This window comes from Lonchura striata, chromosome 1 (assembly GCF_050655825.1).
Source record: "Lonchura striata isolate lonStrDom1 chromosome 1, ASM5065582v1, whole genome shotgun sequence".
NCBI lineage: Eukaryota > Metazoa > Chordata > Aves > Passeriformes > Estrildidae > Lonchura > Lonchura striata.
The window spans coordinates 112,100,569-112,117,179 of record NC_140703.1 but is presented as its reverse complement, the minus strand read 5'-3'; the positions used below and the strand labels follow the sequence as shown (position 1 = coordinate 112,117,179).

At 43.0% G+C, this 16,611-nt stretch overlaps 1 protein-coding gene across 4 annotated transcripts in view; it reads right to left on the bottom strand.

Annotated features, from left to right (window-relative positions):
• Nucleotides 1-14,785, bottom strand: part of LOC110474872 (amine oxidase [flavin-containing] A) — a 34,280-nt gene extending 19,495 nt beyond the window's left edge. For 2 of the 4 annotated variants that reach the window (XM_085586074.1, XM_021538642.4), the window contains exons 1-3: nt 14,666-14,785; nt 4,865-4,959; nt 3,405-3,542 (exon numbers count right to left, since the gene is read on the bottom strand). In XM_085586074.1, the coding sequence (XP_085442200.1) occupies nt 3,405-3,542; nt 4,865-4,959; nt 14,666-14,711 (279 nt within the window). In that variant the 5' untranslated portion in view covers nt 14,712-14,785. Of the gene's footprint in view, nt 1-3,404; nt 3,543-4,642; nt 4,784-4,864; nt 4,960-14,665 lie in introns of those variants that run through there. The other 2 variants (XM_085586084.1, XM_085586088.1) reach the window with 1 other exon arrangement.
• Between the last annotated feature and the right edge of the window lie 1,826 nt (nt 14,786-16,611).

Sequence of the window (16,611 nt, the reverse complement as noted above, 5' to 3'; positions counted from 1 at the left end):
TTTTTATCATAATTAAGAAAGGCAAGCTGCAAGTTTGTGGTGATGTCTTAATCACAGACCCACCTGCTGCACCCTGAGCTCTTAATCTCAAGGCAGGATGAAGGAAAGAAAGACTAGAGGGCTAATCTGAAGCACTGGATAGAAATCCTCATATTTTGTCAAGTGTTCCCTCCCTCTGAAAATCATAATTCTTTATTAAGTAATATTATATACCCTGGAGCTGTGTGCTGCTGCCAGATACTCAGCACACACATGAAAAGGTTCACACCACACCAAGGCCCAATGCCTTCACTTTCTAGGGTCTCCTACTAAAAAGGTGAAACCAGCACAGAGCTTCAAGGAGCTCTGTTAAAACAAACAAAAAAAAAGCTGTCTGTCAGCATGTTGGAAAGGATGGATAGCCCAGCCTTCCCTACACCAGCACACCTGCCCTTTCTCAGTCCAGAACCATTCTTGCTGAGATATGGGACAGTAGCCACAGAGAAATTTAGCTGGAAAGAGGGCCTATAACAAACACTTAAGTTTTAAGTTACAGATTTACAAGGGCAGGATACAAAAAAAAAAAAAAAAAAAAAAAAAAAAAAAAAAAAAAAATTCCAGTCTGACATTAAAGGAGTCCATGTTACCATGCTAACTGATGAAAAAGAAAGAACAAATAAAATAAAGATATAAACAATAGTTACATATTTGGATGTTCAAAGAAACTGTAACTACAAAGGAAACCTGCACCAATGAAGCAACTTGGTTATTAAAGCTTGCAGTATGTGGAATTTTTCCACACACATATGGGAAAAATTCCTGACAGAGAAAAGAAGCTCATTAAATCCCTCTGGGGATTTTCACTTTCTCCTGGCTGCTTCTGCTGCTCAGATAAACCACTTTCCCACCTTCTCCCAGCTCAATCCAAGCAGTATCCTGGAAATCTTCAGAAAAAGCCAAGCTGAACCGATTGTTAAGATAAAGAGAAGACCAAAAATCTCTTAATCCAGCAGTGTTGGAGATTACATAGAGATGTCACAAACACAGCTGAAGATGTGCTTAGTCATTGCTCAAAACATTTCCTGTCCCCTCTGACAAAGTCACACAACATTGCAGACTTTGGAGAAGGCTCTTGGGAGGAGACCTTCCTGTCTGGCCCTGGCTCCACACTCCTGGACAGCCACCAGACAAACACCAGACAGATGAGACACCAGGGGAGAAGATTTAATCAGACCTTTCAAACCTAAAAGGCAGCAGGTGGCCCATGGCTGATGGTGTATTAGCCCAAGAGGCTGAAAACATCCATCTTTCAGATTAATATTGAATTCCTGGTGGATATGATCCTTTAATATCAAATAATCTCTTTGCTAACACTTTCTGCCATCTAGGAAATACCCCAGCTACTTGTGTTCCTGGAGCATCTTTAATGAATGTGAGGGGTGCATCTGCAGCTGGGAGAGCACAAACCCCTACCTGCACCTCACCACCCAGCCTGGCAGCAGTGTGCAGCAGGCAGATGAAAGAGAGAAAGGTAAAAGAGCCCTGGGCATTGAGCAGCCCAGCCAACAGCCAGGACTGCACAGATGGAGTTTGATAAGCTTCTTCTAGAAGTGGGATATAAGAGAGGGTTCAACAATACATCCCTAAATCAAAGGCATGGTGACTTCACAATGTCTCAAGGAAAAAGAAAGGAGAAAAAGCTGTGGAAAACCATAGGAAAATAAAATTAAAGGGCTACAATTCACTGGAAGAGAATGTGGGAGAAAGGAGACCTACAGGAAGAAAAGCATAATTATTATTCATCCAGTGCTTAAATCTGGGAGACTTAAAGCCCCTTTGCTGTCACCTTGGTCCAACAATTACAGCTCCCTTGGGACCCTGAGTAGCTCAGCAGGGCCATGATGACAAATCCAGAATTGATCCATAACTTGTGAACCAGCTGAATGGCTCATAATGCTGCCTCTTGCTTAGAAATATGTTTTCATTTCAAAGAAAACATACAAAATGACATGGTCATTAGCAGGGATGTGCATAATGCAATGTGGGACAATAAAAAGCTGCAGCTTTGGTGTCAAAATGGATTAAGGGCTCAAAGTAATGTAACCCATTACAGCCTTTTATTTAACATAAAGAAGATAAGTGCTGAGATATTCATGCCTGAGCTTAAATTAGAGTGGGACAAACATTCTGCTGGTACAAACCATCCCATCCATCTTTCTGGAGAATTACATCAATTTTGCATGAGGGGGTGACAAGTAAGTTTTTTAGTATTATGGAGTGGCTGTGCAATTATTTAAGATGTGCCTGTTCTATGAGCATGGCATCAATCTGCCCAATAAGGAGTGCTTGCAGAACCAGATGGTAAAACTTTGCAGTGTGAACACATTGCTCAAATTCTTAGGGAATAAAATAGGAAGGTAATAGAAATTAAACCAGTTAAGGATCCATCACATAGGCTGGCTTGTCTGTATCAAGTATGTCAGCTGTGACTCATATAGTCTTCAAGTTCTGCCAGAGTCTGTTAAGTGCCAAAACTAAAGAATATTTTTTTAAAAAATTGAAAGTGATGGGTGTTTGCAAATTAAAATAATACTTTGAGTTATGGTTCCTGACAGTCACATCTCACACCTATGAATCTTAGGCCTTTCTTTGTCCTTCTCCCTGCTGCTCTCACCCTGCACTGGTTTTGGCAGCAGGTCCTGGGTAGTACCTGTGCAAAAAAATCAGTGGGCTAAAGATCTAGCAAAAGGGCTGGAAATCTGCTCTGAGGACAGGTTTCATTCTTGTTCACTTTAACCACACCAGTATTTGTTCAAGAGTGGCCACCTGGACTCCTGCTGCCCCACATCTCAGAGGTTAAACTTTTTGGTGACTTTTGGGAAGGGCTTGTGTGTCACCATTATCTGGAGAGGGAAGCTCAGAATCTCAGATTAGATTATTGACTTCCAAACACCCATTTGTGAGATGAATCCTACTCTATGGAACTGGGAGAGTTCTCATGTGAATCCAGTCATGTGGGCAAAATATATTATCCTACTCCCACTCTAATTCTATAATACTGCTGTCCAGTATCATCATTCAGTACTATCCATCAAAACTATTATTTTTAAATTTAAATCTGGCTTTTATTTCTGAACAAGTATTTCCTGAATTTCAGGCAAAACTTCTTTGGAGGGTATGTTCAAAGCCAATGTGCCAAATGCATCACAGGTTTTTTAGCTGCTGTCAGCTGCATTTTCTGAACACTTTAAAAAAGAAAATAAGAAGCATTCATTCCCAAGTTAAAACAGAATAACAACACTTCAAGCAGGTGCTTTCTGGATTACTAAGGGTGAGTTTTAAATGAAACCCTCGACATGACTGTCAGTAATTTCCAAGTTTCAGTGCTACCTTTGGGTACCTCAGCATGGAAATTCAATACTTACCCCTTTGTAATGGAACATGTGGCCCTCAACATACACTTTATAGTTCTCCACCCCCAGCTCTTTTGCCAGTCGCAGAATCCGGTTTTGGGTAGGTCCCACATAAGATCCACCTACATCTACATAATTCACTTTATCATTCTGTGAAAAAGAATATAGGAATCAGAATCTGTGCAGGAAGCTCCTCAATACAAACATCTAGAAGCAGAAAGAATTATTCCATACTGAATGTGTATGGAATGTATGTGCATGACAGTCAGGAGGGATTTGTTCATGGGAAAGGTTGTTGAGCATTGAAATGGGCTGAACAGGGAGGTGGTGGAGTCACCACCCCTGGAGATGTACAAGAAATTCACATTACTTTTCTTGTCATTGCAAAACATTTCTGCAGCTGAAACCACCTTCAGCATCAGGGCTTGTTTCTCTCTCTAGATAATGCTGCAGGTGCTGAGCACTGCACTGCAGTTTTCCAGGAGATTAATCTCCTTTCCAGCACTGCACACCTTGGCTCCAGCTGCTCTCTGGGCAGGGACCCCCAGCCATGCCTGCCACGAAAGGTGCTCAATGCACCCCTCAGACCAGCACCCCACTCACTTGGGAAATGGGAAGAAAGCAGAAGGTTTCAGGGATGCACACTATTACAGCAGGCTGATCTCCCAAGGCAGTAACTCTCAAACACTGTTTATAGTGAATATTTTAAGGCTGGAATTCTCAGTGTCACAGAAGGATGGTGTTTATGCTCCATGTTTCACACACAATGATTTCTGCTGCAACACCACTGTTTATCTATGGTTCCCCAGCAATGGCACCTGACATAATTTACACCTCCCTCAATTCCAGGGTGGGAAGCAGAGGTAATGTCTGTATTACATTACCCTGTGCCACAAGGGGCTCTTCATTTCTTTCATTTTTTTCTAATGGAAATCAAGATACAATCCATTTTTAGAAGCAGAAGTGTTATTTCAAATAATTTTAAGACATTTTAAAACATATGTCTGAGCCATAATGATGCTTGGTACTGCTCAGGCTGCTTCTTATAGTTACCATGTTCTAAGTTATCAAGCTGTTAACTTAAGCTCAGGCTCTAAGTTATCATGCCTGTTACAGTATGCAAAGGGAGATGGGAAAAAGAGGGGAAATGCTCTGACACTCATGGTCCCAGATGAAGGTTTTCAATATATTATCGAAGTCTAGATAGACAATATTCATTTTTCCCTCATCTACTAAGCCAGTCACTGCACCTTAGAAGGCTGTCAGGTTGGCCAAGCAGGGATTCTTCTTGGTGAACACATGCTGACTGATGACTTTTGGATTAGTTGCTCTGTCACCTTCTGAGGGATTGAGCTGAAGCTGTAGTTCCCTGGATCAAAATAATTGTAGTTCCCTGGGTCAAAATAACAGGAGTGACATCTGTCACATTGCAGACCAGCACAAGTGGGAGTCTCAGCTCATGAAACACTTACCCTGATAGTGAATGTCCTTCCTCCCACTCTGTCCCGGGCCTCGAGGACCACCACGCTGACCCCAGCCTCAGACAGCAATTTGGCAGCTGACAAACCTAGCAAAAAAAAAAAAAAAAAAAAAAAAGAGAAAGTGCATTAAAGCCAGTGGCAACAATACGCCACATTCATGGTCAAAAACTGAACCAAAGCTTCCAGGTCAGAGACTTCAATAGATAGTTCTCAAAAATCCCTGAGAGAAGCTAGGAGATTTGCATGGTATCCCACCACAGAAATCATGTGGCTGCTGCTTAGTTTATTTTATAACCACACACAGAGTGAAGTTTCCTTCTTGGATTGCCATTTTGGCCTTTTAAACTTTAATTATTAAGGGACAGACACATGTCCCTCTTCATGTGGAAAGGCAGCACCTAGCCTGGGAGCCCTGCAGTGCTGCAGTGACATCAATAATTCTCCTCTCCCACATCTGCCCTTGCTCCTCTGCTGTCCCTAGGTCTCATTCACATGCAGAAGGAAAGTCTGCTCCACTGTCAGGATTCATTTTCAGCAATGCAGTTTGACCATGACAATCAAACAGGCTGCATGCAGATACTTTATAAGTGGAATTATGGTCTCAGCAAAAATCATCTAATTATGGGACTTTGTGATGGAGCCACTAGAGACAACTGAAAATTCAATAGGACAGGAGACCTCTTTGCTCCTGACAGATGCGAGCTGAAATTGTAAAAAGCAATCATGAGTTGGTGAAATCAGATTATGCCAGTGCCCTGCAGGCCAATTTGGCACTGAAGCATTGTTTCTTGGGAGTTGTTTCCCCTCCTTAAGTACACGAAAGGCAGCCCTATTGATCAGAACTTCCAAGATACCCTGCAGGCAGGAATAACAATATTACCCTCATGTTTATTACACTACCTTGAAATGTGATTAAAATCAACTTTTTGTGAGCCTACAAAGAAGGCATGTCTGAAAAGACCAGGGGAGTTAAATGTACTCCTTTATTTAAAGGCAATGCAGAATTGACCATAAACTCCTATGCATAGAATCTTTTAATGGGAAAATGGAACACCATTCACTGGAAACAAGAACTAAGGAAATTCAAATGTCTTTCATAGGCAGAAATTATATATATACTTTTCATACTCATCTAAAAGTCACTTTAAACCCTTGCACCATATTCTTCAGATTGCAGCTGAAGCAGAAGTATACTAAATTCTTCCATCTATTTACTATTTTAATTTTTTTTAATTGCAAGCCATTTTTCAGTGGAGTGGATATCTTATAAATTGATCTAATTTATTTCAGTGATAATTTTTTCCTCCATGAAACTCTAAAGACATTTTTTTTCTAGCTAATTCTTTAATCCATTGAGTGATGGCTTCTCTTCCTCCCCTACATAAAGAGAGAAGACACAAATCTATGATGTTGAAAACACAAACTGCAATATTTTCTTACAGATATATAATTTTTTATATGCAGAAAAATTAGATTTCAAGGTTTTGTTACAAAATAGTGAATATCCTACATGTATAAAATAAAAGACTGAATTCTTTATTCTGTATAAATACCACTGGACACTCAGACATGAGTGGGTAATTCTTTTGTAAGAAAGTTTACTGCAGATATACATGCCTTGAAAAAATTGAACATGAAGCCAAAAGAAGTCTGGCCTAGGTATGGAAAAAAAAAAATTAAATGCAAATCTTTGGTGCCTAAGACCATCATTTCATGCTGATACAACAGCTCTATTCCTGCCACAGTAGTTTAGGAAGAGTAATGGTAACGTTGGACTGAGTTGGAAGTTAAACTCACTGCTGGATTATAGTTTAATTATGGGATGTATCCAAATAAAGAAGGGCTGCTAAGGGATGAACGTGTCTGAATGCAACTGAGGTTCTGTAACCTGTTTGCCTGCTAAACTGTGCTTGTTCTCCAGACTTACAGGTGGTTAAGTTTCATTACTGTTAACCCAGTGGTCATCTGAGAAACTGGTCCAAAAAAAAGAAAAAGAAAAAAGAAAAAGAAGGAAAAGGCTTTGAAGCTTCACAAACTGGGAAAGAGCAAGAAATACATTGAGACAGCAATGGCTTACTGGGAACTGGGAGAGGGCATGACTCACAAGTATAAACAATACAAAAGATGTTTATTCAAGATTACTACTACACATTTTTTTGCTCAAAGCATGGAAACTATTTTCTTTCAAAACAGAAGACTAGGAACAACAGCCACACACAGCATCTCTATGTCTGTCTCCATCTCTGTCTGTTAGACCCACCTCTTTAGCTCCATCCTGGTCAGACTGAGGTGCACCAGGTCCAGGTGCTTCCACAGGGGAAGCACCACACAACTGATGAAGCCTCTGTGCTTTTTATACACAATTAACTTCTAAATTGACTGCATATTTACCCTTCATCTTCTCCATAACTTGACTTTTCAAGACTTTTGTTGCTGTTCCCATATCCTGGACAGGACTGGACACCAGAGAGTGATTGATTGATTGATTGATTGATTGATTGATGGGATAAGAATGAGAGAAGAAGGAACGAGACCACCTCCTTTCCTGCTCCTTGCCTCATCCCTGCCTGCTCAGCTCCCCTCAGGCTGCATGGAGCATTTCATCTCCACCCCAGAGGACATGATGAACTTCAGCAACTCCCAAGGGACAGGGAAGAAGCTGTGCATGCCCCATCCCTGGAAGTGCTCCAGGCCAGGCTGGATGGGGCTTTGAGCAACCTGGTCTAGAGGGAGGTGCCCTGCCCACGGCAGGGGGTGGAATGGGATGGGCTTTAAGGTCCTTTCCAATCCAAAGCATCCCTTCCAGGCACACCATTCCAGGCCAAACTGGGGCCAGTGCTCAGACCAGGCAATGCAAATGCTCCAGTGCCTGCTGGAGTGACTGTGAGACACTCCTGCCACAGCTCAGCCTGAGGGCAGCCCTGAGATAAAGCTGGAAACCACCCCAAATCACTGGGCAAACTCCTTCCAGACATCCCCTAATTCCAGGAATTAGAAATACACTTGACCAGCAAGATGGAAGGAGCCTGCCAAAACCACGGCTCATTCCCAGAGTCTGGCTGTGGAAATTCACTTATTGTAAAATGAGAGCAAACAAGGCCAGACATCCTCCACAAGGGTTTCTATGGAAATCTCACAAGCAGCTCCCCTCCTCTGAAGATGTCATGCAGGAAAGCTCTGTTCCTATTGATTTTGCAGTGCTATTAAGGACTCAGAATTGCTGCTGCTACAGATCATACTGTGGCTGCTTTCATGCCAGAAAATTGTCATAATGCTACCACAAGCAAAACGAAAAAAAAAAAAAAAGAAAAGAAACTAAGATGAATTTATGCCAACCTGCAGACTACAAGACACACCCCATGACTAAAACATAAGGATGCTGAACAATACTGCATTTTGTAATACAATAAAGCCCATCTCTACCTCTTGGGAAAGAAAAGTTCAACTTAATAATCAGTGAACAACACTGGGACTCAAGAGATTTGAACTTGATTCAAGAGGAGTCCTGTAATGTGGAAAATGGTGCCTTGTTCTGTAGGGAAGTGTTTATAAGTGTAGATTTATGAGAATAATTCCAAGTTGCCTCAATACTGGGGTTGATACAGGGCATATGAGCAGAAATGAGTTCTACAGCACAAACAGTAAGAGTTTTTAAAAAGTTACTTTATTGGAAATGTCCTAATGATTGCATACTAACAGTATAGAGTTATAATTTTCAAAATCTAGGCTCTGTAAATATAGAACATTCCTTCATAAAATCCTTATTAATCCACCCTACTGTACACAACATGGAATAGCCACATTGTGAGAAAGATGATTAACTCATTACTGTAGTGTTCTAGCAAGATTTGATTGAGAAAAAGGGGAAAAATCTTCCTGTAAAATCCCTACATTTTTTCTGATCTTGAGTGAGGAAATAATGTTAAGAATTTTTTTTGCTCATTTTTCTAACACATATCAGTAAAATAAGAGAACTAGCAATATATCATTATTAAAGTTCCAATGTAATGGCATTCTAATGCTGTGATTATTTTCACTGTTTCATTGATGGAAACCTCAACTTTTTCTAAACACAATTGAGTAATTAAGCCTGTCAATGACCACCTTAAAATCAGCTCTCATATTTCCAGCTAGAAATCCCTAAGGCAAGTAAAAATGAACGTGTCAATGAGAGATGCAAAACATTTCTTCCATGACCATAGGGTAAAATCTCCCTTCCTCACCTCTTTATTCTTCTGCAACCTTGATTACCCTTTAATTGGAATTTTTGTGTACATCATAGCATTTATTTGAATATTAAAATACAGTTAAAATGTGTCCAGTTACATCAGTTTGACCAGAGAAGCCACTAATGGGCAACAACACAAAAAAAGCTAAGAATGAAAAAACTGTTTCCTTTCATTGACTTGAAGATTTTAAATTGCCACTAAAAATATAAAAAGACCCCAAGCCAACAATGCTATTAATTCAGTAACAGCATCTTAAATTCACACAAACGAGCAAGAATGCACAGTGTGGATCACAAGTCTACATTTATTTCTACTTCAGTGTTGCCTAATACCATAACAACACTAATTTTCTGCTTGTCAGAAACCATGTTTTATCTTGCCATACTTTCTTTCATGTCCCTTCTTGTAGAATACTTGGAATTAGAGAGAGATCAAGTAAATGTATTTTGTCTTTTTCAGGCAAATCTATTTAATCTCTTTTTCATCAGTATCTTTTCCCTTCTAGAAAAAAAAAATCCATTTGATTCAGCCAAGATCTTAACCAAAAGAGAATAAATATTTTGTATTACAGAGTACATTGTCCAAAGGAGATCAAGCCACTTACTGGTCTCAATGGCATCACTGTCTAAATGTTTTCTACAGATGCAAGCCTTGTTCTGCAGGGCACAAAGACAGTTTCTCATGGACAATGTTAGCAGAAATGCAGTGGGCAGGAAGAGGGAATTCTATCCCAAGGATGAATCCACTCCACACACACCCACTGGGATTTTTCATGTCCACAACTTCTTGCAGTAAACTTTCCTTCCCCAAACTAATGCTTTCCCCCAAAACAAAGGCAGAAAGAAGTTAATGAGTGTAAGCACAGGGTTGGAAATGAGGCATCTTTCCTCCAATTAAAATGAGCAATTAAAATTATGACAGTTTGTTCCCACCTATTAATGGAAACAATCAAGGTAAGCACACATATGCTATGCCTATTGACAATTTTTTTTAGTTAGTGTTGTGCAGAATAAATTCTTGTTACCTAAATGGTGACCTCAACTAAAAAATAATGTCAAAAATATTGCTGCTAATTTATGATCAATGTCATCACCACAAATACCAATAACATCTGTTCTGGTATTCCCAGAAAAGACATAATGCGTGTCCCATGCCTGGTTTTGTTATGTTAGGCCATTTTTAGGGATCTGTCCTAACTACTTAGCTATTTCTTTTGCTTGTTGAGGCAAATAAAATTCATAAAATTTCAGTAGAAAAACAGCAGAACACATTATGGAGGCGGCAAATGGAAATTGGTACTTCTGCTTATTTGCAATTATTGTAGAAAGCATCCATTACACTTTGTACAGGATTCTGGGAGTTTTGTTCCTCCTGTAAATTTTTGTCATAATGACAGCTTGCTAGGAGTACATTGGGAACTCAGAGCTCTGTGAAACATTGTTATTTATTTCTGCATCTCCAAAAATGGTCTTCAGGAATCCCTGCTACTAAATGACAACTCTAGCACTGATTTCCAGCTTTCTAGTTGGATCCAGAAAGAAAGGAAGAAACCAGCTAGATGGAATGCAGCACAGGGCAAATGCAAAGTGATAAAGAGAGAATACATTTTATTAATCAAATATTACATTCCTATAGGTCAAATCCCAGGTAAATACAGAAATAACAGTAGGGGAAAAATTTATTGAAAACTACTCCAGATTTACACAGGTCAGGCTGATTCTATCTCACACCAACAACTGTGTGTTCAACAGTTTATCTGACACCACCACCCACCAGCAGCTTAGCATGCTGTCAAAACAAACAGGGCAGTGAACAACAGAAGTTGTGCTGCCAGGATGGCAAGCAAGGAAAAACCTGCATTTCCTCATTATCCAGTCTTTCACTCAGAGCCCCAAGCCAAGGCGTAGGTAGCTCGAGGGGTAAGGCTGTCGATCACACACTGTGGAGCTGCAGATGCCAACACAGAATGCCTTTCCACAGAGAGAAAAACAAAGATGTCTTAATAATATATCATATGTTTTATTTCTATAGAAAGGCTAATCACTACTATTTTTACATCCCAGCTTTTCCTACGATTTGTGGCCTTTAGAATCCTCCATAAGTGCAGCAGAAAACAGTCTTTTTTCCTACACATGGCTGGGAAATCTCAGCTTTGATTTTGTAGAACCAGGCAATCTCCTCTTTTCTAGATAAAAACAAACATCTTTTTCTGTGGAAATAAAAACTATCCATGTCAGCAAATGATAGCCTTAAGTGTAAGATTCAATTATGTCTGGTTTTCCCTTGTGTTTTGTATTTGTAAAACAATGTGCTGAAATTTCTTCCAAACCATATTTCCACACAAGACTTTTTGGGCTTCTCTGCATCTGGACATACTTCTCCATATCTGCTGCCTCTCTGGTTTGCATTATGTAGACAAACATTTTTAATTTTCCACGTAATCTCCTGATAAACTTGGCTTCCACATGAGGTGAGGCTGGCACATGAATATACTCCCATGAAAAAAATAATTTTTTTTTTTTTTCCAAATGTGGAACTATTTAAGCTTGAATTTTCAGGGTGTGTTTTTCAGGGTGTGGTTTTTTTGTGATTCTTTTCTGCTGGAAAATCTTGGCCAAAATTGACTGTCTATTTCTAAATGTCTACAGAAAACATAGTCTTTGATTTTTAAAAATCATGCCCTTTTTTAATGCCTATTTTGGAAGTTGCAGCAGCAACTTGAATTTGACAGGGTAGAGTCAACACAGCACATTTTGTTATCCATGTGAAAATATGCCCCAATAAGGTCAGTTAGAAGGTTTTGAGAAATTAAGGTCATTACAGAAGTCATTCTCAGATCTGACAAGCTGAAATATCTGAGGTTTATGTCAAAATTCTCTGAGCATTTAATGCTGTCCAGTTGTTAATGAGCAGTGCCTGAGGAGTGACTGAGCACCCAGGCCCTCCTTACGTTTTGTGCCATCAGCTTGCTGAGTTTCAACAAACACACAATCAAATAAAATAAATCATGTCAAAATCAATCCAAAACAACACTCTTCAGTTCAGTAGAAAACCCTATAAATAGAAAATGGGAGCAATTTTCAAGCCATAGAAATAAAAACTCCCTGTGGGTATGGGGAAAGTCTTTAACTTGAGGCACCAGTTTATTTAATATGCTTGGCTATAAAATGCTGTAATCAATGTTAACTGTATTACAGGGGGCATTATCTATTAAGAGTGACACAAACATGTGCCTGGGGCTTTTACTGGCCACAATCCACATTTTTAACATGCAAGCCCAAGTGGAAGGAGGAATCTATCCCAACCTCTGCAGCTCCCTCTCTGCAGGGTGCAAAGGCACTTGCTGATGCAGCATGGACAGTTTGAGTGCAATTCCATGGGGTACAGCAGGAAAATCCCAGAGGTAGAAGCCACCTAAACAGAGACTTCTTCCAAAAACACTCTTTGCAGAGGTTCCCTCCACCCCTGGACTGCAGCTGCCTACAGGCAGAGGGGATTCTGTGCCCCTGGAATAACCACATTGTGGTGTGCAGGCAGAGGCCAGGAGCAGGAATGAGCAGAACATGTTCAGAAATTCATTGTTCAGAAATTGCCTCTCAGGACCATGCTTTGCTTTGAGGAACAGACAACTCCAGAGATGCTTGTCAGGATTTGAGCTCCATTTCACAAATAGTGGACAGAGAGATTTAAAAGCCACAGCATCAGTGCTGGGAAGTTCACACTTAATAGAGCAAGCACCTTGCTTATACCTCATACATATTTCATGTATTTGTAGTAAAGAGCTAGTTTATTTCAGAGTTTCCTATCCTTTCCTGCAAGAACCAGGTAGTGAGTATTTAAAATACAATAGAAGGAGAGGAGACAGAAATCTCACTAGATGAGTCAACTGCAAATTCATTTTCAGAGATACAAACAGCAAATCAACAGTGGAATCAGAGAGATGTTGAGGGGAAATCCTGTCCATACTGGAGCATGACTTACTACAGATTACTTTTTTTTTTTTTTAAGACCAGAAAGCACTGTCTAAGTTCTTGCAGAACTGAGGTGTAGGCATATTGGTGCAGGAACGGTAGTGACAGAGAAGCTCTAAGAAAAGCAAAACAGACCAGAGGCTGATCAGAGTTTAATCCCCCAGCTATGAATGGCAATGTAGAGTAAAAATGGATTAATCATTAAATAAGGCATTTAATGTCTATTTTTCAATGGCTATTTTCTTAACATTATGCCTGTTCTAATTCACAGCAGGCAGACACCAATGTCTATGCCACTGGCAGTGGAGTTTCCATTGGCATGAGAAATGTTCCTATATACCAGGAGTGCTGTGACATGTTTATTTGTCTTCCTCATGCCACTGACAAATTTTCAGGGACCATGAGCACCATGAAATTTTCTGCTTGGCTCCATTTCAATCCCCACACCAGGCTTTGGTCCAAGGCATGGGGTGTTATAAAGTAACTTAGTGGTTTTGCACGAGTGAAGCAAGACATCACATAGAAATGCTCAAAGCATTTTCTGAAACACTGCAACAGGTTGGGGACCTGGAGGAACGAGGCACCCTGAAGGGAATGAGAGCTTGTCAGAGCTCTAAAAACCATATTAAGAGGATGTTGGCATCAGCTGCACACAGAATGGGTGATAATTCCCGAAGGACACTCTGTGCATTACAGGAACCCCAAGGATGAATACCAAATGTCTTATTCTAGCAGGAAAATTACCAGGCATCTGGTACAACTAAAAAGCAAGAAAATCTACATCCACACTCTTCCTTTCTGTTTAGCGATGCTACAGATTATTTGCATATTTACATATTCACCAATAATTCTTTAAACAAATACTTTTTTTTAAGTAGATGAAATAACATAATTATGTCAACCATTTTCTGTTTTACGCATTAATTCACAGCAGATTACACCAAAGGAAAGCCTCTGACTCCTTCTCAATGCTAATAAAACCTAACTTTACTCACACCAATAATGGCTGTAATATCACTGATATTATACAGTCTCAAAACTCACCTTTTCTGAATCATCAGTGAAGTAAGGACTGCCTGAAAACTTGAGACCTGGCCAAAGCTGCTAACACAAAAATGACCTGAGGGACAACCTAAACACTGATTTTCTCCAGCACAGCAACATTCTCATTGTAGGTAACAGAAAAATAATTAATTAACGGGTTTTTTAAGCATAAGGATGAGGGACTGTGATGCAATTGCTGGTGTGAAAGTAGAACTGAAGAGTATTTTGGGAAGTGTTGCCTGTTGAAGTGCAAGGAGTCCATGGCACTTGGGGAATCGGGCTGCCTCTAGAGCAGCTCTTCTCACAGCAGCAGAACCTAACCTAGAGACACTCCCAGATGTTTACTCTTCAACACTTCCCCAAACAAAACATCTGCCACCGCTGCGAGGACAACCTGCAAAAACCACGTCAAAGCACGGGACACGGATCGCTCATTCCCCTCTCCCTCCCGCGGGGCTCCGCGCTCCCATCGCCAGCCCCGCGCCACCGCCCGGCTCCGCTCCCGGCGGGATGCCCGCGGGGGCCGCGCCGTTCCCACCCTGACCCACCTGAGATGCCGGCCCCGATCACCACCACGTCGTATCTCTGTGCCATGGCGCTGTCCCCGCTGTCCCCGCTCCGGGCACGGCCGCGGCTCCGTCCCGGCCCCGCTCCGGCGGCTCCGTCCCGTCCGCTGTCCCCGCCCCCTGGGCGTGGCCCCGCCGCCCTCCGCCAATGGGCGCGGCCCGGGGCGGGGCAGCGCGAGGCCACGCCCCTCGGTGTGCGGCCCGACGGGGCGGGGGAGGCTCGGCAGCGCCGGGAGCGCCGGGAGCACCGGGAATCCCGGGACATCGGGGATAATGGGGACATGGGGGACAATGGGGACATGGGGGACACTGGGGACACTGGGGACAGCAGGGACATCGGGGACAGTGGGGACACTGGGGACAGCGGGGACATCGGGGACATTGGGGACAATGGGGACAGTGGGGACACCGGGGACAGCAGGGACAATGGGGACACTGGGGACAGCAGGGACATCGGGGACAGCAGGGACATTGGGGACAATGGGGACAGTGGGGACACCGGGGACAGCAGGGACATTGGGGACAATGGGGACAGTGGAGACACCGGGGACAATGCGGACATCGGGGACAGTGGGGACACTGGGGACAGCAGGGACATCAGGGACAGCAGGGACATTGGGGACAATGGGGACAGTGAGGACACCGGGGACAGCAGGGACAATGGGGACACTGGGGACAGCAGGGACATCAGGGACAGCAGGGACATTGGGTACAATGGGGACAGTGGGGACACCGGGGACAGCAGGGACAATGGGGACACTGGGGACAGCAGGGACATCGGGGACAGCAGGGACATTGGGGACAATGGGGACAGTGGAGACACCGGGGACAATGCGGACATCGGGGACAGTGGGGACACTGGGGACAGCAGGGACATCAGGGACAGCAGGGACATTGGGGACAATGGGGACACTGGGGACACCGGGGACAGCAGGGACAATGGGGACACTGGGGACAGCAGGGACATCGGGGACAGCAGGGACATTGGGGACAATGGGGACACTGGGGACACCGGGGACAGCAGGGACAATGGGGACACTGGGGACAGCAGGGACATCGGGGACAATGGGGACACTGGGAATCCTGGGAATCCTGGGACAGCAGGGACATCGGGGACAATGAGGACACCGGGGACAATGGGGACATCGGGAACAATGGGTACACCGGGGACAATGGGGACACTGAGAACACTGGGGACACCGGGATAGCAGGGACACTGAGGATACCGGGAACACCGGAGACACCAGGGACAGCAGGGACACCGGGAACACTGGGGACAGCAGAGACACCAGGGACACCAACAACACCAGGGACACCAGGAACAGCAGGGACACCGACAACACCAGGGACACCAGTGACACCGGGAACACTGGGAACACCAGGGACAGCAGGGACACCGGGAACCCTGGGGACACCAGAGACACCGGGAACACTGGGAACGCCAGGGACAGCAGGGACACCGGGAACCCTGGGGACACCAGGAACCCTGGGGACACCAGGGACACCAGCTCCGGGCCGCAGGGATGGAGGCGGGTGGTATGAACCTGCCAGTGCTCGCTGAACCCCGCGGGAGCCAGAGGTTATGGCAGCCTGTGAGCCTCAGCTCCAACTAGAACTAATTTGTACTTGATCCATGAGCCGGGCAACAAGGGGTTAACCTTTTCACGGACGTATCTTCCCAAAGACAATGACTGAAATAATGATTGTTTGTCAAAATTCTGTTTGTACTTAGCTGCCATCACTGCTCTGGAATAGGTGATGGTTGTGATATTCCTTGCCGTGCGTTTTACAGCTCGTGCAGGTTTTATTACCAAAGTGTAAATGTCATCTCTGTGGAGTGGAAAAAATAGAGAGCCTGTCCATTCCCTTCCAAATAAGCACAGGACACCTTTACATCCACACAATTATAGGAAATTGTAACACTGTTT